The sequence below is a fragment of the Syngnathoides biaculeatus genome, chromosome 19 (assembly GCF_019802595.1).
Source record: "Syngnathoides biaculeatus isolate LvHL_M chromosome 19, ASM1980259v1, whole genome shotgun sequence".
NCBI classification, from domain to species: domain Eukaryota; kingdom Metazoa; phylum Chordata; class Actinopteri; order Syngnathiformes; family Syngnathidae; genus Syngnathoides; species Syngnathoides biaculeatus.
In genome coordinates this window covers 5,227,375-5,254,754 of record NC_084658.1, presented here as the reverse complement: position 1 = coordinate 5,254,754, position 27,380 = coordinate 5,227,375, and the positions used below count along the sequence as shown (strand labels likewise).

The window sequence follows — 27,380 nt, the reverse complement described above, 5'->3', positions numbered from 1 at the left end:
TACTTGATACTGGGCTATCATCATTATGAAGAATTTACAATATTATTCAGTAAAGAGATGATGTAGATGCATCAGTAAACTACAATTCAACCCACCATCTGGTCTTGCTTGTTTTGAATTATGTTTTTAATCTCAATGTATAAAGGCAATGCTGATACAACAACAATGTCACAGTAGGTGTTGGGGTGTCCTTCCTCTAAGCTACTAGTGTGACGTCTGTCTGTGTGTGTACCATTCAAAATCTCTAGACCACATCTTGGACGGCAGTCCTTGCACATTGGTTCCCATAGTAACTGCACTAGGTCAACCAATGAAAAGCGAGGGCTGGGCAGGAAGAGGGCTGCAAGTGCTCATGCTGTGTGACAGTTGTTACTGGAGAGGCTTTCGGGTGTTGTTTTGTAACACACCCACCTGTCAATAATTCATTGACAGACGCGCTTGTGAACTTGAAACCTTGTCCTCACTGCCAGTGATGGTGTGATGCTAAATAAAACCCAAAGATACCGATAAATGGCACACATTTGCATCACGAGTACATTTAAAAGGTTTGTATGGTGCTTTAAAAATAAATAAATAAAAAAAGTAATAGGAGGTCAAATTATATGAATCTTATGTTACCAATAAATTACAATTTCCTGTTGATGTACAATCCTAATATCAATATCAATAATATGGACATCAACAATGTTAAGCAACGTGAGACCATCCCTCTTGCACAACAGATTGTCTTGCTGCTCTTTTAGTGGCGCAACACAACCTAAGGAGGGTTGGGCCATCCAGAAGGGGACTTGTGCACTCATGCTCATGTTGGCACCTTTTGAAATGTGATGAAGTAGTCAGGTATTTATTTCAGCCTCTATTATTCTAAACCTCACCAGTCCAGTGTATACTTTTCAAATGGGGAGATACAGAGACATCAAGGTCAAATCGTGCAGAAACAAAACAATTCAATAATTGAAATGTGACCATTTTCACAGGTTTTTGGACACTCACATCTAACGTGCAATTTGTGGTGTAGTAGTTACACATTTTATCTTGAAAGCATAGATGTCATTTACATGATTATGTTATATTATACTTCTGATGGACTCTATACTGAGTACTTTCAAGAATATTAACTTCCTGACTCAAAAGTAGACAAATGGATCTCTACATTTCATCTTCATTTAACTGATGGAGCATCAATGTCAACAGTGATAAAAGTATAGCCTGCATGCCTCTCAACGCCGCTGACTTGGTAATTAAGAGAGCTTAAACCATCTTGATTCATTGTCTTTTGGGTTTGTCCCACTTTGGCAGGATTCACTGGATTGACCTCATTGTGCAGGTCCCTGTCATGTTTAATCATCTTATACTTCCCTATCAGCATGTTTGGCCGAGAAATGGACATCCCTCGGTAGACGATTCGGTTATAGATATCGTCATCCTCGCCGCCCCAGCCCCAGAAAGTGTTTGGGAAGCCGTTAATCCGCAAGTATTGCTCCTTGGACAATGAGCAGACACCTCCAAAGTAGGTGTAGTAGGGTAAACTGTACTGGAATTTATCCATAGCCACCGCCAAATGCCTAGGATTGTCAAAGCATCTGTACAGGTTGCGATCATCCAGAGGCACCAGGTCCACATCGGAGAAGACAAAACAATTATAGTCGTAATACTTTAGGGCCTCTACAAAGCCTGCATTCAGCAGCTTGGCCCGGTTAAACACGCCCTCTCCGGCTTGGTTGATGACATACACGCCGTAGTCCAATTGCTGCCGCATCAGAATGGGATGCAGGTAATAAAGCCACTGTTTCAGGTGCTCGTCTCGGTTGCGGAAAGGGATGATTATTGCCACCTGTGTCGAAATAAGTAAGGAAACAATGTGAGCCATTAGGATGTGACGCTCTCAAATCTGCGATATTTCATGGATGAAAATTATGTAGTTATGACTGGGAGCATCTAAACTTTGAGGATGCAATTACTTCAATGGTACGTTCCAACTGTACAACAACAAAGCTGTCTTTTACATGCTTAATTGGTCGATTTAACCATGCAGTATTTTTCGTTCCCTACATTGGCTTACCTTGTGCTTGGCGATGCAATTGGGAGGCTTATATTGTCCCCCCATCCCAAGGGAAGGAGCGCTGAACTTCTCTGCAACCTTATCCAGCGAACCTCCACGAGTAAACTCAAGACGCAGAGAACCTACAAGACCCGGAGGGGTGTCAGGACAGACTCCCAAAATCTTGTTCAGAGCCTTCAAGGTCACGTTATCCCCTTGTCTGGATTTTCTCAGTGTAGGTTCAATTTCTTGTAGCTCCTTCAGGTGTGGTTTTGCTCTCCAGGAAACTGCTCCATCTGATATGGTAAAACCTCTCGTCCTGTTTGGTTTACTGAAAAACCAAAATGCTAAGCACGCCACAATAATAACAAGAAGCAACGAGTAAAACACCCTTTTCAGGATCTTAGATATCATTTTGGCTCAGAAACGGTTTGTATACAGCGGCCGTACAGGTGTGACACCTGTGTGCTTCTTTGCAAGTCAACAGTGGTGTAAAATAAGCTGCCAGACAGGTTTTCCTTAAGTTGCTTCCTTATTTATCACCTCATCTGATTGGCCCCTTTCACAGTTATTAAATGTTTTAAGTTATTAATCAGACCTTTTCCCCCCATTTTTTTTCTAGCTCATACTCACAAAGATTTATTTAACGTAGCAATAAATAGTATACCGGAGTACAATAAACATACCCATTACAATAATCAAGTATGATCATAACACTCAGCTAGAAATTGATGTTAACTTCCAAGGGGAGAAAAAACGTCACTGTTTAATACAGACAAAATTATAATATGAATACTTCCATCCATCCATATTCTTGGGTCTTGACAAGGGAGCCTATCCCAGCTGTCAACGGGCAGGAGGCAGGGTACACCCGGAACTGGTTGCCAGCCAATCGCAGGGCACATAGAGACAAACAATCGCACTCACAATCACACCTAGGGGCAATTTAGATTGTCCAATTAATGTTACATGTTTTGGGGATGTGGGAGGAAACCAGAGTGCCCGGAGAAAACCCACACAGGCACGGGGAGAACATGCAAACTACACACAGGTGGGTTTGGGATTGAACCCGGGTACTCAGCTGATCCACCGTACTGCCCATGAATCTTCAAAATTAAAAAATCCAAAAAATATTGCAAATCGCCTTTTAGTTTGTCAAATGGCGTTCTCTAGCGGTACAAATGTGAAAGTGCATATGCATATGTGGGGCGGCACAGTGTCGGAACTGTTTAGAGTATGGCCTCACAGTTAAGGTGAGTGACCAGTTAAGGGTGTACCCCGCCTCCTGCCTGATGATAGCTGGGATAGAATCCAGCACTCCCGCGACCCTTCTGAGGATAAGTGGCTAAGAAAATGGATGGATGTTCTATAAGTTTGTTTTTGAGAGGAAGAAGTGGCTTGTTTTAAGTGCTGCTGTAGGACTAAACTGTATGCAGTTTGTTTTAAGTATTTTATGCTGAATAATAATAATCATATGCATTTGGTAGGAAAAGCTGTTTTTGCATATCCTGTAGGTGTCATCAAGTTTAATAACTGTAGGCCTGCAGACAATTTTTTGTATAAATGTACAAATTTTAACTAAGCTCGCGTACACTGAGCATCAAGATATTTGAATGTCACCCTGACTGGTTGCCAGCCAATTATAGGGCACATGGAGACAGACAACAGTCGCACTCACAATCACACCTATGTGCAATTTAGTCTCCAATTAATACATGTTTTTGAAATGTGGGAGGAAAGCGGAGTGCCTGGAGAAAATCCACGCAGCCACAGGGAAAACATGCAAACTCCATAGCGGAGTGGCTGGGATTTGAACCCCTGTCCTCAGAACTGTGAGGCCCACACTTTTCAGCTGTTCCACCCTGCCTCCAATATTTGAATAATAAAACTAAATAGCTATAAAGACATGAGAGGAAACAGGCTGTTAGTTGAGCAATACTGTCAATTAGTAGTGCTTTATTTTAATGATCGCCTTTTGCAAGAATTAATAAGCGGTGTGTCAGGTCTCATTCTCAAGTATTAATTTATGTTAACAGTGACTAAAGTTTAGTAAAATACACGTCCGCTTTACTTTTCAGTGGAAAAGAGTAACGTGGCATTAAATTCTTTTAGATTCGAAATGAAGAACTCTTGTTCAATTTTCTCACTTCCTCCATAATGTCACATGGGATGATGGTTTAGTAAAGTTCGAGATTCATTGGAATTTTAAGATTGTTTTAAGTGGGCGACAGTGAAAAATGTTGACTGTGAAACCACTAAAGTTCAATGACCATTTTATGAAGTAAATTCCACGATACCATATCAGGGTAAAAAAAAAAAGAAGGACTCAGGAATCCAAGCTTGAAATAATGCTTGTTTATGTACAGCACTTCAGTTTCAGGTCCAACGGTTAACTGGACAATATTGCCATGTCATCACAAAGGGACACAAATTACACGTTTTCCCAGAACCAAATATGCTCTGCACATGCTGATTCTGCAGGAAGAAAACAAGGTTTATTATGTTGACATGCTCGCTGTTTTGGTGGATTTAACGTTAACGCTGGAATGCAATTGAAACTGAAAAATCTTGGTCGCTGAACTTTGACCTGCTCTCATCTCATCTATCATAGAAGGTTTGCTGAAATTCTTTAAACTGATAACCATTGTAGGTTGACATTAAACAAATTGAAAATTCCTACTGCTAACACTTATCCATTCAAACCGATTATACTTGTATTAATAAGAAAAACCTGGAGGTGAAGGATAACGATCAATAATGAGTGGCATACAGTACCTGACCGGAGGCCTCGTAGCTCAGTAGTTAGAGCACTGGTTAGGTAAACCAGGGGTTGTGGGTTCGTATCTCACTGGGGCCTCCACTCCCCGAGCAGGGTTGCTTCAGGAAGGGCATCCGGACATATATGTGCGTTTCATCTGAGATCACACGCTGTGGCGACCCTGAAAGGGACAAGCCGAAAAAGAAACTTGTTGATGCATTACTTGACCCGTTGGCTGCAATCTGATATTTTACCACTAGAGCACACTCATGCATCATTAATCAAGATTTAGCGGTGAATCCCCACCCCCCAACTTCACCCCTTCGACACACACAAACCTTCCTATTTTTAACCACACACTTTTGCATAAATGCACTGCTATTTGTACAAGAACTTGATCCGGGAGGCCTCTATGCATGGAATTGGACTGAAAACTGTAATTTCATTTGTTAGACCCCCTTTGCTTTTATGTTCATTTCTCGTACTCTGCTATAAAGGGCTGGAGAGGCATAAGCTGATTGAGACACATTTGCAAGCAAAGATACAGTGCTCAACAAGAATGAATGTGCACCTTTTGAATAGTGAGCTTTTTCTCAAACTCTCAGCACTAAGACAATATTCAGAAATTTGATGAGCAATAGACTCATTTGTAGTTCAGTACATTTTAGCTTACTTATTTTTGAAATATCTAAATATTTTGTCACCCAAATAATACAGTTGCACATGTCATTTTTTGAAATGTTTGTAAAATGAAAAAAAAAAAAAAAGCATACCCTGCGATTAGCTGGCAACCAGTTCAGGGTGTACCCCACTGACAGAATAAAAACTAGACTGCGCACTCGGCATCCAACATTAATTCCGCCACGGTCAACAGGCTCTGACTTCTGGTCAGGGCCAAAAACATGGGAAACAATGGACACATTGTTATGGAAAACGATGCGATAAATCTATATACTTGGGATGTTTTGGATCCTGAGAGACATATATAATCTAAACATTTGCAGCATACCCAGGAAGGTTTAAAAGATAAATTGACACACACATATGTAATAGGAGGTACAGACCTTCATAATATTGTAATGATATATTTTCCACATTCATAATTATAATTAATTAAACATGTTAAACTGAAACAAACTTACCAGAATGAACTATATGGACACCAAAAAAGCTAAACCTAATGTATTCCAATATTATGTTTCACAATGTACAATTGAGCGCCACAGTGGATCAGCATTGGTAAAGCGTTGGCCTCACAGTTCTGAGGTCCCGGGTTCAATCCCGGACCCGCCTGTGCGGAGTTTGCATGTTTAACCGTACCTGCGTGGGTTTTCTCCGGCCACTCCTGTTTACTCCCACATTCCAAACACACGCAACATTAATTGGACACTCTTAGTTGCTGCTAGCAGTGATTGTGAGTGCGCCTGTTTGTCTCGATGTGCCCTGCGATTGGCTGGCAACCAGTTCAGGGTGTACGCAGCCTCCTGCCCATTGACAGCTGGGATAGGCTCCAGCACTTCCTGTGACCCTTGTGAGGATAAGTGGCAAAGAAAAGGGATGGATGGATGAATGTGCAATTGTAAGGATATCAAAGGATGTCAATGATCATGTGAAATGGTACCCAAAGCAATGTTTTGCCCTGACCGGAAGATGAAGCCCAATTACCATGTGAAAGAGGTCTGTGCTCAGTCTAGTTTTTATTGTACGTTATTGGTGTACCCGACCTCCTGCCTGATGATGGCCGTGATAGGCTCCAGCACTCCCGTGATCCTTGTGAGGATAAGCGTCTCACAAAATGGATGGATGGAAAACCAAACATATTGGTAATTGTTTTTTTTATTTCAGCAATCAGTTAAAAATGTAAGGCAAATATGCTATGAGGTGAAAAAAAATATAAATTATTTATGCATAGACCTACGCGCAGTACATTGACAAAGACAAATATCATTTGCAATTGGTGGTACACCTTGTATGAGGTTCTTTAAAATCCAAACTTGGCTGGAAACAGATAACCCCCATTGGCCTAGCTACCCCAGTTCTTACAGTTAGCACTGCCAATAGGTGAGGCTGGTGTTTTTCCACCCACATTTTACCAAACATGCATACTTGTGGAATTACTGTGACATTTATGCTTTTCAAACACAATGTACCTTAGTATTAGCAAGCATTCCGTTTAAATAATTGCAGTCGAACATTATTCCACATAATATCAGACCATTGTAACACAACAGAATTCAACGCGTCACATGAAAACATTTTGATTAAAAACAGATCAGGTCAAAGAAGGGATACATAGATCACAAAACTGTAAATGCCAAAGCATGGATTTGTAGTTTTTCGTACATCAAAATGTCTCACATTTTCAGATCACTATTTCATGTAAATTAGAAACAGGGCTCATCAAAGTATGCACACCCACGTGCAGTTCTCAAAAATATGAAAAATTTTTGGTACATTCACAACCACAGCAGTCAGAGAATAATGTGAACATGCAAATGGACACACACACACACACACACACACACACACACACACACACACACACACACACACACACACACACACACACACACACACACACACCTATCCTCGACCACTGCTCTTAAAACATATACACAGTCTGCAGAACTCAGCAGTTTTGAGAAACACTATGCTCTCACCATAAAAGAGCGTGTGTGTGCGCGTGTACGCGTGCTTGTGTGTGTGTGTGTGTGTGTGTGTGCGCGTGTGCATGTGTAGTTTTGAGTGGTCTCAGCTGCACAGGCCATGCTGCAAATGACAGCCAATCAGTGCTAATTCAAAATCAGAGTGCTTTTGACGGCTTTACCTGGGGGAGTAAAGCAGTGTGTGTGTGTGTGTGTGTGTGTGTGTGTGTGTTGTGTGTGTGTGTGTGTGTGTGTGTGTGTGTTGTGTGTGTGTGTGTGTGTGTGTGTGTGTGTGTGTGTGTTGTGTGTGTGTGTGTGTGTGTGTGGTGGTGGTGGTGGTGGGGGGTGCATTCACTGTACAATCCACCTGCTTCTCATTGCCAATGTCTGTTTCTGGATATTTTCAGCTTTCATAAACCACATATTGGAGGTGCAACTGATGGATGATATGTATAAACACTATATTGAAGGAAATACGTTTATCAATATCTTCTGTCTTTTATCACTATCTTTTTGTAAAAAGAATATTCCCAAAATGACAAATTTCAAATCATGTGCAGCATCAGCGTATCACGTGAGACGCAGGCAAACCTCAACAGATGTTATTCCAGCCTGTATCCAAGAAGTAACTCTGTCTGCTTTGCTCTTTCATTTGGGATTTTGCCACCCTTTTTATGAAAGTATGACAGTGATGAGAGAAGAATTTCTACTGGAAGTTACTTAAGCAGATAAAGCCCAGCTGTGTACAAATGCATTATATATATAGTACTTTCCAGCATGGTGTGTTTCAGTGCCATGGTAGTCTGAAATGATTGATTGTCACCATGTGGATGACAGAGCAGGCGTTTTTGTCCTACTAAGCAAGGATTTGCGGTGTTACTTCTTGATTTGTATTCCCATTACTGCTGGTTTAAATGTGGCTCTCATATGAAGCCCTGTGACTGGTGTCATGCACATGAGCCCATCTATTTGTTCTGTTTAACAAGAACCAGCACTCATGTTCTATGTAAGCTTTTTGAGCTGGGAAGGGTAGGGCGAGTTAGCGTGTTTTGAATTAGTTGCATCAATGACATGGTGTTTATCACCTTGCCTCATTTATCATTAAGTGAAGGGCTTGATCAAAAAGTGGGAGGCAACATCTGGTACTACTAACCTGCATATAATAATGACAAGATTTTCATTAAAACTTTGTCCTTACTATTCATAAATTCCTTATGACGCAGTTTGTTTTGTTTTTGTCGGGCTTATTATTCATAAAAGATGACAAAACCAATTCTAAAAGAGAAGAAGTTCGGTAGCTGTTGTTAGAAGAAGGCTTGCACTAATACCGGTACCAGCATTGTAGAAATGATCAGGTACCATACAACGATACCACATCATCATCTTGATATACCTTCTGGGTAGGAGCCATGTCAGTCATGTCCATGGGAAGATACTTACAGGACACGCATGGCAGAACTCGTAGACAACTGCAAATGATGCTTTGCAAAATAAATGCTGAACTCTGCAAATTGTGGTGGTGGTCTGGCAAGCACCACATTTCGAAGTGAACCAATTGCCTGCTCTGCTCCACATCAGCAGTGGTGACTCACAATTTCTTTAATGATTTGAAATTGTTGATGATTGATTGTTCATGTTCTGTCCGTGGTTTGTATATTGCCATATAACATGCTCATAACCGATTTTGTTAATTACTCAGACCCAGACTGTGATCTGTGTCACATTCAGAGTGACATTTTCGAAGCCGACTTTTTCCACAGTGAAGTAATTTGTAGATTTTCTTGTGATTTGCAGAAGTAACTCCAAGCATCTCTGCAGGACTTTTGTTACATTTTGTTACTTTCACCGTTATTAGTTTTCACCCATTTGGTTATGTAGTGGCAGTATGGTACCTCAGCTGGGAAAGCGTTCGCCTCACAGTTCTGAGGACTCGGGTTCAATCCCAGACCCACCTGTGTGAAGTTTGCATGTCCTCCCTGTGCCTGTGTGGGTTTCCTCCGGGCACTCCGGTTTCCTCCCACATTCCAAGAACATGCAACATTAATTGGAAACTCTAAATTGCTGCTAGGTGTGATTGTGAGTGCGGCTGTTTGTCTCGATATGCCCTGGGATTGGCTGTCAACCAGTTCAGGGTGTACCCCACCTCCTGCCCATTGACAGCTGGGATAGGCTCCAGCACTTCCTGTGACTCTCGTGAGGATAAGTGGCGAAGAAAATGGATGGATGGATGGATGGTTGTGTAATTAATGGAGGCTTTCTATTCAATGCAGCTGTCGTTCATGTTTACATTCGGAGTCATTTGACAGCTGCATGAAGTGCGTTCATGGACACTTTCACGCACATTTTCTGGACAGTATTATAAAATGGATTACGAAGGAATTACGGCTACTAAGGATTTTGCATTGGATGGCTTTTGTGATCATTATCATCATCGTTAGTATAATCATAATCATGCAGTTGTAACAATTAATTTTGCCTGAATTGTAATATGGTATTAACCCATTCATGGGCAGGGTGGCAGGTTTTTGCCTTATTGAGATAAAAGTCTCCTCACAGGCCACAATCAAGGAAATAACACTTCTTTTTCGTTTAACGCATAAACGCTACATTGTGTCTTTGTAGACCTAGAAAAAGCCCATGACAGAGTAGAAAGAGAGGAAGGAACTGTGGTACTGCATGCGCAAGTCTGGTGTGGCAGAGAAATGTTAGAATAGTCCAGGACATGCATGAGGGCAGCAGAACAGCGGTGAGGTGTACCGTTGGTGTGTCAGAAGAATTTAAGGTGGAGGTGGGACTGCATCAGGGATCTGTGCTGTGCCCCTACCTGTTTGCGGTCGTAATGGATAGGCTGACAGATGAGATTAGACTGGAATCCCCTTGGACTATGACGTTCGCAGATGATATTGTGATCTGCAGTGAAAGCAGAGAGCTGGCGGAGGAACAATTACAAAGATGGAGGCACACACTGGAAAGGAGAGGAATGAAGATTAGCTGAAGTAAAACGCAATATATGTGGATGACTGTGAGGGGCCTAGGAGGAGGAGGAGTGAAGCTCCGGGGAGAAGAGATAGTGAAGGTGGATGACTTCAAATACTTGGGGCCAACAATACAGAGCAATGGAGAGTGTAGTAACGAAGGGAAGAAACTGGTCCAAGTGGAGTGGAACAGTTGGCGGAAAGGTGTCTGATGTTCTATGTTACAAAAGAGTATCCCCCAGGATGAAGGGCAAAGTTTATAAAACAGTGGTGAGGCCGGCCATGATGTACGGATTAGAGACGATGTATTGCACGGGTGCAAAGGACGAGAGCTTTGTGGTTTCCAAATGACAGGTAGGTGTGTATACAGCGACTAAAAAAAAAATAATAGTTTGGGGCAGACCACGTAATCAGTCTCCCAGATCTGCTTGTGTATGACAGGCGTGTTAAATGTGTCGATGTGCGCGTTGGACAGCGTTGGGCTCGCAGGCGAAGGCTGCTGCGTCGTCTCGCTGGTGAAGGCTGCTGCGTCGCCTCGCGGATGCCAGCGGCTATGAACAACCCTCCCGACAATGGCGCACTCAGCCACGTGCGACGACAATGCCATAAAGCAGCCCGGCTCGGCTTCATGATAAGCCACCTCAGTGCTGAAAATGACCCACCCCGGCCAAGGCGCCGTGTCTGCCGGCCACGGCTTCGGCGAAGGCTACCGCGTCGGGCTTGCGGACGGCGGTGGCTCTGAACATCGCTACTGACAATGGTGCATTCAGCTGCGTGTGTCGACAGCGCTGTAAAGTAGCCCGCCTCGGCTCCATGAAAAGCCACCTTGGCGCCGAAAATGAGTCACCCTGGCCGAGATGCCGTGTCCGCAGGTCACGGCTTCGGCAAAGGCTGCGCAGACGGTGGCGGCTCTGAACAACCCTGCTGACAATGGTGCACTCAGCCACGTGCGATGACAACGCCGTAAAGCGCCCCGGCTTGGCGGTGTTGTTCATTGCGGAAGACGGCTATGAACAACACCGTTAAGCGGCCCAGCTCGCCGCCATGATAAGCCACCACGGCGCCGAAAATGGGCCACCCCGGCCGCCAGCCTTGTCGGCCCAGTGCCGCGACGGATAATCTCTGCCACATAAGTGGATCGGACGGGGAGGTGGTCTGGCACTGATCGCATATCATCTTAATATGGTTCGAAACAATAGGGTAATGTTGCCCGGTAACTTCGAAAAGAGCTTCCGTGTCAGAAGGGGCGTGTTCGTCTCCCATAGTAGGGTCCACCGCGTGTTTTCAGTGGCGAATATCCGGGGTGACGTCATGGACGGGATGCAGCCAATATGGCGACCACTTGGATGATGCCAAATGACACTTCCGCAACTTTCCGAATTGGGTGATGCGCTCTCCGCTCATATTTATTTTTCGTATAGACACTGAAGTGAATAATGTTATATGTATTTTTCATTACAACATCTATTTTAGAATATTTTTTGGGATGACACTTTACCTTTAAATAGTGCTGTGCATAAGATAAAATAATAAACCACCAAATAATGTAGCAATACATAAAGTCAGTAAAAACTACTACTACAATTACCACAAATAATACTATTCATAAATGAATACATATTTTTTTCCCATTAAAATATATCAGAAGAGCTCCCTTCACATTGGCTTTTTTTGGCATACAGGAGGTCCTGAGTTGGATTTCTTTTGGGTATTTTTCAGCAAGACAAGAAAGAGAGAGTCGAATATAATTCTTGATCCTTGGGGTGCTTTAATGAAAGCATGTCACAAAGCCTGGCAACAGTTTTAAACTGTGAAAAGAAATCAAAATAAACTCTGTCTACTCAATATTGGAGGTCTTCTTGTGAGTTTTTTTTTTTTTTTTTTTTTTAGTTGCAGTGTTTATTGGTATGTAGTAGGTAAGAAGGCAATTTTGAACAAGCTGGGTCTCATACCTGCATCACTCTTCTTCTTCTCATCCACTTGTTCTTCTTCTCCCCCTCCCTGCCTCCTTCCTTTTGACATGTGTCACATTTTGGCTTCTGCTCTCGAGGGATAAATGCCAGATTACATGGTGTAGTATTTTTATCCCTAGTACATTAACTCACGAAGCTTACTGCATCAAAGCTTGGAGGGCGTACGCGCTCGCACACACACGTATGGATGTGTGTTCACACACACACGCACGCACGCACACGACTGTAATGGAAAGAAGTGTGCAAAGTGCCTCCTTTGATCACTCTCACCCAGCCTCTTTCTAATTACCCCACACACACACATTTACACTGTACCCATCCATCCCCCTGCATGTGCTCACTCATGTACACAAAGAAATGAAAGCATCATGGGACTTAGTGTACATGAAATCTAAATTGAGGAAGAAATAGTGAATTGGATGTCACACGTTTATCTGCTTCTCAAAAGCACCTCGCTGTCGGTGTGGTACAACTAATACCAAAATGATCACTTCAATATCATACCTGCTTAAAATATCTTATATTAGCAGTATGAAAGCAGAAGACAACTTACACTAAAGAAGTACACCATTTAGTGTCATGATCCTTCCGCTCCAGCCTGGGCTGGGCGGGTGTCCGCGGTTGCTCTGATTGGGAAGTGCACACCTGCGCCTCATGCAGCCTGATTATGCTGTGTATTTATATGACCGCGATGACAACTGGCCGGCGCCAGTTCGCATGATCTTCACGTCCCGTTCGTGTGCTCCGGTATCTCTGATCGAACCTGTGTGTACCGACCTTTGCCTGTTCTCTGACCAACCTCGTAAGCCTGACTCCTTCGTTACTTCTGCCTGCTTTGATTGTTCCCCTGTGTACCGACTCCTGCCTGTCTGCTCATCTGCTCTCTTCGCCCGACGTCCCAACTACCGCTGCTGCACCGGACTGCCTGCTCGATCCCCGACCTCTGCATACAATAAACGTGTCTCTTCTTGAACTACCTTGCGTCTTCCGAGTTCCTGCATTTGGGTCCTACTCTCGTTCCGATGGGACGTGACATTTAGTGACGTACTGGATAACATTTCATTCATTAATTTGATCAATCAAGGTAAAGACCACCAAATTTCCTTTTGAAAATCTGTTAATTTTACTGATATGAGTATTTGATGCCCGAAGATAGTTGGTGTAGGCCCCAGCACATCCAAGACCTTAAAGCAGTACAGGAAATGCATGCATGAATGGATTGATGAATATTTGTATGATTTGCAGTTGTTAAGGGTTGCGTCAGGAAGGGGATCCGGCGTAAAAATTGTGCCAAACATATATGTGCGTTCATCTGAGATGACACGCTGTGGCGACCCCGAAAGGGACAAGCCGAAAGAAACCACATACATCAAAAGACATAATTGTCTGAGAAAAATAAGCATTATCAAGTTATATTTTTCAAATATTGAATACTTTGGTGGCAGCACGGTCACTCAGCTGGAAAGTGTTGGCCTCACAGTTCGGAGGACTCGGGTTCGATCCCGGCCCCGCCTGTGTGGAGTTTTCATGTTCTCCCCGTGCCTGTGTGGGTTTTCTCCAGGCACTCCGGTTTCCTCCCACATCCCCAAAACATACAACATTAATTGGACACTCTAAAATTACCCCAGAATGTGATTGTGAGTGTGGCTGTTTATCTCCTGATAGGATAGGCTCCATCACTCCCCCGTGACGCTTGTGAGGATAAGCGGTGAAGAAAATAGATGGGAGGGTGGATGAATATTTTGGTTTTCAAATTAAATATTGACTGTTAAGTGTCAAAAACTAAATCTAGTGATTTGCAACGTGTTTTCTAAAGATGCTCATTCCATTTCTGGATCTACAATACAGCCTTTTTCTCCTATTGCTTATTATGGCTTTTCTATTAAAAAAAAAAAAAAAAAGGCAAATGCATCACAGTGTCTTCAGAGTACTTTTTTTGTCACTCATGCTGTCTTTAGCGTTAATACCACTGGGGAGAATCTCATTATTACACCAGAAGGATCTGTAAGCTAAAGTTCCAGGGTGATGCATGTTGAACTGGGACAACAGCCAAGGGCAAAAATAAATTGGTGTTAATACTGAGATTGAATGAATATATATGAATTTGCAAAAGTGCCAGAAAAAATGTCATGTCTGTGCTGTTATTTAGATTATATAAAGACAACATTGTAAGATCTAATGTGTCTTTAGGATAATTAATGCACTTTGTCGTTTGAAGGGAAGCATTTATGCAATTGACATAATTTTTATGAGGCTTTTTATGTCTTTACTGTTTTGTACTCATGTCTTTATTATTATTATTATAAAGGTATTGTCAACAATAAGGTATATTTCAATGAGCCACCACCATTTGCTCTGTCAATATTGATTATTTTTAACTATGAATGCCAACATTTTAAATTAATATCTTTTTTAAAATAGGACTTTAAGGAGGTCGCACGGTGGAGCAGATGTAGAGGGCTGGCCTCACAATTATGAGGACCGGAGTTCAAATCCCTGCCCCACCTGTCTGGAGTTTGCATGTTCTCCCCGTTCCTGTGAGAGTTTTTTCCGGGCACTCCGCTTTCCTCCCACATCCCAAAAACATGCATTAATTGGAGACTCTGAATTGCCTTTGGGTATGATTGTGAGTGCAACTGTTGTTGTCTTCTTGTGCCCTGCGATTGGCTGGTAACCAGTTCAGAGTGTACCCAGCCTCCTGCCCGATGACAGCTGGGATAGGCTCTAGCACTCCCGCGACTCTTTGGGATGATATGTGGATGGATGGACTTAAAGCATGGGTGTTTTGGCATGGGAGACATTTACCCATAAAGAACCAAGGCAGTATACATCCATTGTCAAAAGTTGATTTTCTTTCAACAAATCCAGTCTAAAAGCATGGTTATAAATTTGATATTTGAAGAAGTAGAGCTGGTGCAAGATGATCAAGGGTGTCTTGCTAGCTCATCACAGGCCATCCTGCTAAGAACGCCCTCTTGTTGACATTTGGGTGTTGTCGGCCCGTCACTGAGGAGATGTTGTGCTCTGTTTCCACCTTCTTGTTGTGTGAAGAGCGTCACTTTACTCCATGAGGTCATTTAGCAGAGCTTCAAGTGGCTGGGATTGTGCGTTTGTGAGTATGTGTACATGTCTTGGCTTTAAAGATGAAAATATCTGTGTTGTGTTCGAGGTGATGAGTGGCTTGGCAGCACTCATCATTTAGGAGAAATCAATACACATCTTTTCTTTGAGTTTCTCACTTCAACACTTTTATATAATATGCAATCACACATGGAGAAAGTTGTGCATTTTTGCAGTTTTACCCCATTTTAGAGGTGTATTAGACACTTCATAGTTGCATGGTATTAACTAAAAAGGAGCAAGTGCCAGTCCCCCGCTGTTTTTGTGCTATATTTTCTTTCCTTGAGTAAGTGAGTGTGGTTCTGAGGTGGATGGGGCATCAGTGACTGTCTGTTTCTCTGTGTGGGGCATAGAGTCCCACCATGGGTGGCTGACAAGAGATGACTCCCGCTTACCACATACTGAGAATGCTACTCTTCTTTAATCTAGCGCCCCCTCTTTCTCTTTTACCCACCATCTAAATTTTTCTTAACTATGACATGCAAGAGCTCTCCCGCCCATCCGAATGACTAATCCTTCAGCAGCTCTTTTGGGGTGTCGTGCTGTTTTGGGGTTTTTTTTTGACACAAGGATTTAGCATCATAATGGCATCCAAACACCTGTCCAATTAGCCTGATTGTGACACACCTCACACTACAAGACGTATCCTGTAGTGTGGCGTGGAGATTTAACACAACTTCCGAAATACCTCTCCTCGTGTAGGATGTTGTTGCAGTTTGGTGTCTTTCCGTAAATCCAGCATTAGTGAAAAGTAATTTAGAGAAATTTAAGAGTCAGCTGTCAGCAAAGGACAAAAGTCTAAAAAAAAGTGCTGACAATTATAGGCAGTACGTAATTTATGTAGAATTGAAGTAAAACGTATGAACTAAAGTATAACATGCTGGCTTTAGGGGTATTTTTTGTTTTCTTTTAAGACTAGTTAATGGAGATGTCACGTAAAGAAATGACAATCTTCACAAGCTAACAAACCATGGCAAATGACAAAATGACACATCCTTAAATGGTTTTGAACAACCCAGGCGAGCCAGTCGTTGCATACCTACAGTACAACTTGGTTTTAGATACTTTTTTGAATGCGGCCTTTTCAAAATCATATAGTAATGTTGACACTATGATTGTATTACACAGGAATACATTGAATTTGTAGTTGTCAGTGAAATTGATCTTTTCATGTGTGCCGAGTATTATTGTTTAGTGTGTAAACAATAGTACTTAGGATCTCAGCATGAACCAAAATCTTATCTACAGTGCCTTGAGAAAGTATTCGGTCCCCTTGAACGTTTGAACCTTTCGCCACATTTCAGGTTTCAAACATAAGGATATAAAATCTTTTTTTTTGGTCAAGAATCAACAACAAGTGGGACACAATCATGAAGTGGAACGAAGTTTATTGGATATTTTGTACTTTTTTAACAAATAAAAAAACTGAAAACTGGGGCGTGCAATATTATTCGGCCCTTTACTTTCAGTGCAGCAAACTAAGCCCAGAAGTACAAATAGAATCCAGCTATGTGAAATCAAGTCTCCGTATAAATGTACTTGCTCTGTGATAGTCTCAGGGTTCTGTTTAAAGTGCAGAGAGCATCATGAAGACCAAGGAATACACCAGGCAGGTCCGAGATAGTGTTGTGGAGAACTTTAAAGCCGGATTTAGATACAAAAAGATTTCCCAAGCTTGAAACATCTCAAGGAGCACTGTGAAAGCAATCATATTGAAATGGAAGGAGTATCAGACCATTGCAGATCTAACAAGACACGGCCGTCCCTCGAAACATTCACCTCGAACAAGGAGAAGACTGACCAGAGATACAGCCAAGAGGCCCATCATCACTCTGGATGAACTGCAGAGATCAAAAGCTGAGGTGTGAGAGTCTTTCCAGAGGACAAAAATCATCTTACACTGCACAAATATGGCCTTTATGGAAGAGTGTCAAGAAGAAAGATATGGGAAACGGTGGCTCACATGTGTCTGTACTGTCATTCATTGTATCTAAGCATGAAGCTAGCATAAGCTATGTAGTTATTTTAAATATGTTGTAAATAGTGTAATTTTCTTTGTTTTATGTTTAAATTGATTGTGACCTTCAGGTGATAATGGCCATAAACAGCCTGAAGCCTCTTGAAGTTTGCGCTCAAAATTCAGAGCAAAAAAAAAAAACCAAGCCAATCTGCAGCTCACATCCTGGAAAAACTGATGAGTCAGGTCGCTCGTTTTTCAAGGCACAACTCATATTGGGACAGTATATGCCAAGATTGATAAATACAGGTTTTGAAGAAAAACACAACAACCAGTTTTGTCTTGCTAGGGACAAGGTTTGTTTCTCTGTGTGGTGTGGTGACTTAACCCTGCTCTCTGTGAACCTAAAAAAGAAACAAATTGAGAAACTCTTGTGTAGTTATTTTAAATAGCAGTTTTGCCATTGTTGTAGTACATAATTACTGTATTAGACAACTTCCAGAGATGCCAATTCATATACATGGCAATGTCACAGGATGCCACACAATTGCATAGGTTAAAGCAAAGTCCTTAAATGTCAAGCAGTTAAAAGCACTTCTGTATGAACTTTATCAATCATCAGTCAATCTAAGATTCGACTTGCTGCTGAATTAAAATACCTTTCTAATTTGCAAGTTCTCTCCACACTATAGCTTTATTAATGGCCTCTCCCAGAATGCCCAGAACCTTGTTACCATCTCCACAATTGTCACAGTGTGCCACAAATGAATGCAGATCCTAGATTATCAAGCTGAGACAGTTTTAATTGTCTGTGGGACTGTGCAAGTGTGTGTGTGTGTATACATTTGCAATAAAATATGAGATATGCATTATCGCATTCAGGCTGCCTCCCGGCGCTGCTGTCGGGAGACATTGCTCTCCAAGTTGGACAGATAATGAAGCATAGTGAGGCAGCTAAGACAACAGTCTTATCAACATCTCTCTCTCCAATTACTTTCTCCAGTTGATGTTCTTTTGTTACATTCTCGTCCTTTCCACACAATGCCGTACTCTGACTTCCTGAGCTTGATCAGAATAAATGGTGGTGTCTAAAAAGGACATGTCCCACCGTTTGCAAAGCAGTGGGCCTGATGGGAAACCCTCAGGACGTAGAGTGCTTTTCAAGTAAAGCCCAGATGGAGGTGGCACCATGCTGTCAGGAGCTCTACAGTTAATTAGAAGACACTGTCACTGTGGTATGGTGAGGCCCGTAGGACATCACGGTCAATTATGGCGAGGTTGTAATGTGAATTTGTCTCAGCTCACATGATACTGACCAGAATAGCATCTTACAATTTGCTCGGACTATTTGTACAATGATGTTAAAGAAAAAATAGTTAATTAAAATCCCAGCGTTTGTCTAAACAGCAATATCCATCCATTATCTGAGCCGCTCATCATCACAAGGGTCCCAGGAGTGCTGGAGGTTATTCCAGCTCACTTTCGGTAGGAGGCGGGGTGCGGGCAAGCTGTGTGAACAGGTTGGATCTGCTGGAAGGAAGTTGACAGGGCGGACTCATTTCATGGTGCTACTGTATGTTTTAGAGATCGTGGTCTACAAGCCTAGCCCCAAAGTTTATCGGCAAATTTGGAAGCATTTGCAGGCATTTAGTTGTGAATGTATTACAAAGCATCCCTCACACAACCAAGAAGCCGGAATGCTTAAGAAATAATTGCTTTGAGGCCATTAGGGAAGTTAAAGGCAGGCAGGGTAATCATACGAGGGAGCAGTTGAGGAGAAAACTGGGGGTTGATGTTCTTGTATCCCTGTCACCTGCTAAATGCAGGCAAGTTCTTGTCTTTGGTAGATGTTTTTCTATTTCCCCATCTTTTTCTGCAAAACCCTATTATGAGAAAAGCACTCTAACATGAGCTCATATTAAAAGGAAAGTGCTTCTTGTTTTCATGTAGCACATTTGCCTCTCTGTGTCTCTTTCTGATTGTACGAAAACCTAAATGGAGAACCCAGCTTTTACTGCTGGCGATAGCAGTCAAGAGTCTTGCTTGTTTTAACATCGCTGCACTTAATATCCATAAGAAGCGCATGAAATTCTGAGGCTCGCATTTTTTTTAGGTTGACCTCATCTGGTGATATTCTTCCCTCAAAAGCACTCCAAGCCAAATGAAATCACTTGCTGGAAGGATAAGTGAGGCTTGCAAATGACCAGAGAGAACTGAAAGATCACAGACCTCACACGTATTCCTGTGCACCCACAATCCAAGCCGAGGGAGGAATAGAATGAGTCAATTAGTATCAGCAACCTGCAATTCTCTGATGCCCCCTTTTAATTTCGAAAGGTAGATCTTTTTATAGATTTTCCACCAATTTGCTTGCCTCATATATATGATTGCCTTCAACTGAAAGGGTGTAGAATCGCTCACCATTTGCTGCTAATGCAGTGTGGTTCTTGAAATGCTTATGGTGCTGGTGCTGGATTTCCATTTGGGCTCTGAACTCGCCCAGTCTCATTGATTGAAACAAAATGGAGAGAGTCTTTTTGGAATTATTAATGTAGACAAACTTTCCAACCTGTTGTCTTGGTCAAAAAAACTTGCATCACATTAGGATTTTCTTATTTTAGAAATGGTGTCCTATTATCTCTCTCATTTGATTGTGCCATTTCACACTCAAATGTTGAGTGTTCAATTGGTCTGAGATGATGTCCAATAATCTCACATGCATGGATGCATGCACGCACGCAACCACATACGCACCCACGCCAGTCAAATTGAACAGACTAAAAGATGGACGATCAGGGCTTAAAATACCATTAGCATGTAATTAGAGACATATTTAGGCCACATTAGCTGCCCATGCAGCAATCTCCAATGTAAATGTACATTAGCATATATTATGACTTGGTGAGCTATGCAAATATGCTGCTTTAATTAGGGATAAAAAGTAATCTTTCTCGCGCCAGGAAGTTTTTCCGGGCAAGTGGAGCAATTCGCTGTCAACTGGGAATTAACTAAACAAAAGCGCTGTGAAAAATCACAACTTTTCCTTCTTGTGACTAACTCCAAGTGTTTTTCTAGTTAATTGTGTCATGGTTGGTGGCTCATTCCGTAGTCTCAAAGCTGCTCAGCTGTGGACACTGTGGAAACGTTAAATTTGATTGGACGTTTCTGGGTTGGCTAGATGGCATGTTGGATTAGCTGCTGTATTAATTATGCTCTTAGACAATCAACAGCTAAGAATAAGGCTCCACTTTGATGCCAAGATTCATTCCAGTGCATATCTGAAAAACTTTTTTCTTTATTTAAATATAGTACATATTTTGCATACCAAAGAGACGTAAAACTTGTCAAATTAGTAGTATAGCCTTATATCATGGCTTTCTGTTTATTTTTTCTTGAAACAAATTCTCTTCATGCACAAGTCCTATAATAAGGACTCATCCAATCTAAGTGACATTTTCTATTTTTTTTTTTTTTTTGGGCTAAAGTAGTTCGGGTGATCAAGTGTGGTGATTTCAGATTGTTCATCATTCTCACTGTGAACATTGTTGAAGCCAACATTGTCTTTTCTGCAAATCTGTTGTATGTATCGCTCACAAATGGCTGCTAAAGTGTTTTTTTTAAATATTTTTTTAAAGAACAACAACTAAATGTATACAACTCAGGTTTAGTTATGCTCACTTACATGTGGAGCTGTTCTTTTGCATTAAATTACATTTATGTTATCATGTTTGATAAATCTATGACATTTGAACTACAATTGAATGCCCAGAGGTAAAACACTTTTTATCAAATATCAAAATTCCTCCAGTAATTTGGATTAAGCAACAGCTCGCACTACTAAAGAGACTAACTAAATAAATGGCAAGAGAAGAAAGAAATAAATTTTAAAACTTCCAGTCAGCCATTTTCCAAGTTGATGGATAAGATAATATCAAATGAACTCCAGTTGTGTACAGTGTAGTTAACTGCTGAATGTCAATTACGGGTCAGACATTTTTCAATGTCACCCTGTCACTCTCGTGAGGGATGACTGTCACTCATAAACCGTGTGTTCAGCTTTGAGTTGGGTGGAGCGGGGTTCGGTCTGCTGAGCTTCTTTTGACAGGATCTGTCAATAATTCAATCTGGTTTAAAGAAACACACCTTGCTATTTGTGAGGGTTCCATATGCATCTTCCATCCGGAATGGTGGGCATGCTTGGCAGGTCATTGATACCCTGAACCTGATGGCAAAGGTTGCCGTTATAGCGTCCACATAATATTTTGTCCTTGTCGCACTATTCGCATTTCAACTTGTGACAAGAGTTATATGTACTGTATATATTTTGTATATTGTATTAACTTTGGCAAAAAAAGGCTGACTCCATTTGTTGATTTGTTTAAAAAAAAAAAAAAGTTGTCATCTTCTATTTGGCTGAGATCCGGTCAAGGGTGTGCTCTGGAACACAGTTAGCTGGGACAGACGTTAGCCCACCCAGGACCTAAATGAGGTCAAGCAAATAGGAAATGATTGATTGAATGAAAAGTCAAATCTCTCTGTAATAAACAATATAACTCATGTCCTTTTTTTACCCACCGAACTAGTTGTGACTGCATCACCAAAAGATGCTCGTAGTGCTGTGCAATGTAGAAATATCCAATATATTTTCTCCATATATTTATTGAACATTTCGCATAGTAAACAATAAAATCCAAACAAAGGTGGCCAGATAACTGCGTAGTGGTACACATGCCTGCCATTTCGAGCTCAGTGATGGTGTTGATATGTGCCCTGTGACTGACTGGAGACCAGTTCAGGGTTTAGTCCACCTTTTGCCCAATGTTAGATGGAATAGGCTCTTGCAGTCCCGTGACCCTTGTGGGGATAAGGAGCTTGGTAATTTGATAGATGGATATCCAGTGGTAAATAAATACCAATCAAAATATCTGGTGTACAACTGGTTGCAATAAATGCAGACAGGCTGGTTAGTTAAGATTTTCAAGGTTGTCTCGTCAATGTAATTATGTGGGAGAGAGTGAGTTAAGTCGAGCCACTTTTCTTTTTGAGGATCATTACAGGAAGGTAGTTAATATTATGGGGCAAAGTAAGGTATGAATGTGTATTTCAGCATGTTGCGCCTAAGCATAACAGTTCCGGTGTTAAAGCTTGGCCAAAAAAATTACTTTTGTGACACAACCTATCCCATGCACCAGCTCCCAAGTGACAGCATGATATCGTTGCCTCTTTATCATGTCTTCCCTGTGCCCAACTATCTAGGCCTGACCAATTACCCCACACTTAATCCAACTTTAAAATTGACCTTTGACTCTTCAATAATTTTAAAGACTCGTATGATAAAAAGCCATAGTGACTCTTGGCAATATATGTCCCATATTCATTAAAATTTGGTGACAAAGTTGTGCACTTGACCACCTCAACAGCATCAGAGACCCCCAGCTGGACCCACTGCAGTTTGCCTATCGAGTAAACAGGTCTGCGGATGATGCCATCAACATGGGAATGCATTTCATTCTTGAAAATCTTGACAGCGAGGGTCCCTATGCAAGGATCCTGTTCGTGGACTTCAGCTCTGCATTTAACACCATCATCCCTGAACTCCTTTCCTCCAAACTTCTCCGGCTCAGCATCTTGCCTGCCATCTTCCGGTGGATCTAAACCTTCCTGATGGGCAGGACACAGCAGGTGAGGCTGGGGGGCACCACCTCATCCACACGCACTATCAGCACCGGAGCACCCCAAGGTTGTGTCCTCTCCCCTCTGCTCTTCTCGCTCTACACTAAGGACTAAACCTCGTGGCATCCGACTGTCAAACTCCTGAAGTTCGCAGATGACACCACGGTCATTGGCCTCATCAAAGACGGCAATGAGTCTGCATATCGACAGGACGTGGCGACACTGGAGCTTTGGAGTGGTCAACACAATCTGGCGTTGAATACTCTAAAGACTGCAGAGATGAATGTGGACTTCAGGAGACATCCTTCACTATATCTGCCCCTGACGATGTCCAACTGCCTTGTGTCAACTGTCAAGACCTTCAAGTTCTTGGGAATTACAGTCTCAAATGACCTGAAGTGGAAGACTAACATCAAGTCCATCCTCAAAAAAGCCCAGCAAAGGATGTACTGTACTTCTTGTGGCTTCTGAGGAAGCACGGCCTGTCACATGAGCTGCTGAGACAGTTCTACACAGCGGTCATCCAATCAGTACTGTGTCATCACAGTCTGGTTTGGGGCCGCCACAAAAAAGGACAAACTCCGACTGCAACCGGCAATTAAAACAGGCGAACGGATTATCGGCACGACTCTACCCACTTTTGAGGACTAACATACAACGTGAACTAGGTCCAAAGCACGCAGGATCCTTTCGGATCCTCCACATCCTCTTCCAGCTCCTTCTGTCGGGTAAGTGCTACAGATCAACGCAAGTCAAAACTAGCAGGCACTTGAACAGTTTTTTCCCTCTGGCAATTAAGTCATTAATTTCTTGATCAGCAAATGTACTATTTTCTGCCTTGTGCTATTGTTGATACTCACTCATATCCTGCTGGTCAAATCAATATTAGTATTCGTAATATATTTTGGAGACTATCACACGATTCGTCACTTTAAACTGTTCCCTTTGCACAATGGCCATTGCACTATAACTATAACAGGAACCGCGTAGGGGTAAAGGGACTCTGTACAAGCTTTACATAATGTTGGACGTTGAAACACTTATCTCTTACTTGTTCTAAATGAAGAAGATTTTACATCTTGTATGACTCTTATAAGGAGTAGTTCCTATAAATAGAAAGGTCTCTTGTTATTTGTTGTTGTTGCTTTGTTGTTTTTGTTCTGTTTGTTCTACCAGGGCAGCACCGACTCCCGGAGAAAAATTCCATGTGTGTTTTTACACACTTGGCCAATAAAGCTGATTCTGATTTTTCTTTGCACTGAGTTCACTCATTTTTGGGGTTTGGTCAATGAATACTTTTCTTGTTCTTAAGACTGTCTGCACATATTGTCATGACCTGAAAATAGGGAGCTTTATGTTTAGACATCAGGGAGTTGTTAGAGTCGTAGGAGTTCAGTGTACTAAGCAGGCTTGGCTGGCATGCATAAATATACCGTACGTGCTTGTGTACACATGCACACAAAAACACAGACATACTGTCACTGGTGCCGATTGTTTCACATGATAGATGTCGCACACTCCCCCGTCAGCCCAGCACCCCTGCTGTTTTTAATTGCCCAATCAGAGAGCAGGCACATTTGTTACTGCAGGGCAGTTAGCTCAGGTTAGCTAGATGAGAGGCCATTCCCTCTTGCTCACGCACACTGGCAATCATGCACTCACTTGAAACACACACTTCCTTTCTGCAATCATACCATCCACAGTTTATTTATTTGTTTTTTCTCCATGGTGGGGGTGGGGGGTGAATGTGGAGCAAAATGTTGCAAAAACACTTCTCTAAAGGTTGTGTTGTTGGGGTATACACACACAAACACACACACTGATATATATATATCGATATATATATATCGATATATATATATACATATATATATATATATGTATATATATATATATATATATATATATATATATATATATATATATATATATATCCATCCATAAACTGTCTGACCCCCTTATCGGGGTCATGCTGGAGCCTAACCTACTCTTCCAACCCAATCTTTGGGTGAGAGGCAAGGTATACCTTGAACTGGTCTTGAATTGCCCAGTAACTAAAGTCCTGTAACAGAACACCATTCGGGTTCTGATTGGAGGTGTCATTGTTCCCAATCATGTCCTTCCAGGTCTCACTGTCATTGAAGTCCCCCAGCAGAATGATGGAGTCCCCAGAGGGAGTGCTCTCCAGCACTCCTTCGATTGACTCCCAAAAGGGTGGGGTACTCTGAACTGATGTTTGGTGCATAGGCACAAAAAACTGCCAGAAATCATCCCCCAACCCAAAGGTGAAGGGAGGCTACCCCACTCGGGTGAACACTAATGTACAGGTGGCGAGCCGGGGGTCAATCAGTATACCCACACCTGCTTGGCGCCTCTCACAATGGGTAAATCCAGAGTGGAATAGAGTCCAACAACTTTCAAGACGACTGGGAGCAGAGCCAGGTGAGTCGGACTATATCTAGTTGGAATTTCTCAACCTCACACACCAGCTCGGATTCCTTCCCTGCAAGAGAGGTGAATTTCCATGTCCACACAACTAGTTTGTGTACCCGGAGGTAGGATTGCCAAGGTCCCTGCCTTCAGCTCCCGCCCAGATCAAATTGCATTTGACCACTATGGTCCCTCTCACAGGTGGTGAGCCCATCATTACTTTTTTGGGCTGTGCCAAGCCGAGCCCCATGGGTGCAGGCCCGGCCACCAGGTGCTCTCCTTTGAGCCCCACACCCAGGCCTAGCTCCTGAGAGGGGCCCTGATGACCCACGTCTGGGCAAGGGAAACCTGAATCCATTTCTGTATACCATCATGGAAGTCTTTTGGCCATGCTTTGTCTGGTCCCTCACATAGAACTTGTTTGCCATGGGTGACCCGACCAGGGCTGTGAAGCCCCAGACATCTTAACTCAGAGGATAATCGGGACACAAAAACCCCTCTGCCGCGATAAGGAGATGGCTTAAGGAGGGGTTAATAATAGATAAAAATTAATAATAACTCAGGCTTTCCATTTGGATTTCTATTTTTCGTGTTCCTGTTACGAATGACTTCTGAATCAGAATCGAATAATTACTCCTTGTAATTTTCTGAAATAAAGATGTCAAAGTGCAACAAATGAAAAAAATATAATGGAATTATTTATTGAAACCATCTATTGAACTGGAAAGAGAGTACACTGGTGCATTTTGATACTTCTCATTCACGAGAAGTGTTTTTTTTTTGTTTCGTTTCTTTTTACTTGTTTTAACCAGGATTCACTCCCATCCTGTGCATCTCTTGGGGGCTATGCGCCTCTGTCCATGAAACCTAGTGATGCACCTGGTGACGGTTGTCAAACTTCAATCCTGTGTTTATCCTTTCTGACATTCCCTTATATGGCGCTCTGGCAGCTCTCTTCCTTGACTGCTCATACTAACTCAGAATGCAGATTATGATGATGATGCCCCCATCCCTTTCATACAGAAGAACACATAAATGCTGGGTTTTACAGGCAGTGTTAAGGGGCTTATGAAGGTGTAAAATCTGGCACAGATCCAATTGTCGGGCCTTGCTGGAGTTCTGCGCTCTCTTGAGCATCATTCTTAGCTAAAGCTTTGATTGTGCACTTGATCATATGGGGAACAGTGTTCAACCTCAGTGTTGATGGCAGTGTTGTCACAACAGATAATAACACTGACACCTGTAAGTACGCACTCTTTGTCACGCTCCGCTCTAATCTCAGCAACTACAATTGACGTTTTGCAAAAGAACTGTTGTGCTGACATGCATGCATGACAAAACAACACATTTTTTTATGACAGATAAAACAGCAAGAGATAAATAGATTGGAAACATCAAGTCAATTTTGCTTCAGCTTCACTCGTTTCTCTTCAGTGACAACACTTGTCTTTGCTGTTGAACTCACTGCCAAAATCTGTCTCAGGGGATGTGAGTAAAGTCAGATAAATCTAGGTAGAACTATCTAACTATGAACTTAAATCAAAGTAGTGCATGTCGTCTTGATGCAGTTTACTTGTTTGGGTTTGTGTAAATGTAGTTTCTTTGAAAGTTTTGGGACAAAAGGCATAATATTAAATAAACTCAGCCCAATGAGCATTAAGGTAGGTTCGTATATGACCATAAGGGGGCAGTGTAATACCACACAAGAATGCATTGCGCTATACCGTCCCTCACTTTTACTTTCTGCCTATTTTTCCATCCATCTTTGCATGCCTGTCTCTGTTCATTCACACATTCACATACAGTGC

At 42.1% G+C, this 27,380-nt stretch overlaps 1 protein-coding gene across 1 annotated transcript; it reads right to left on the bottom strand.

Annotated features, from left to right (window-relative positions):
• Window positions 1-1,162: 1,162 nt before the first annotated feature.
• On the bottom strand, window positions 1,163-25,930 carry LOC133493033 (beta-1,4-galactosyltransferase 1-like). The gene is made up of 3 exons (XM_061805954.1): window positions 25,692-25,930; window positions 2,063-2,372; window positions 1,163-1,834 (listed from the first exon to the last, which is right to left on the bottom strand). Exons 1-3 carry the CDS (start codon window positions 25,928-25,930, stop codon window positions 1,163-1,165), a joined length of 1,221 nt encoding a protein of 406 aa, XP_061661938.1.
• Between the last annotated feature and the right edge of the window lie 1,450 nt (window positions 25,931-27,380).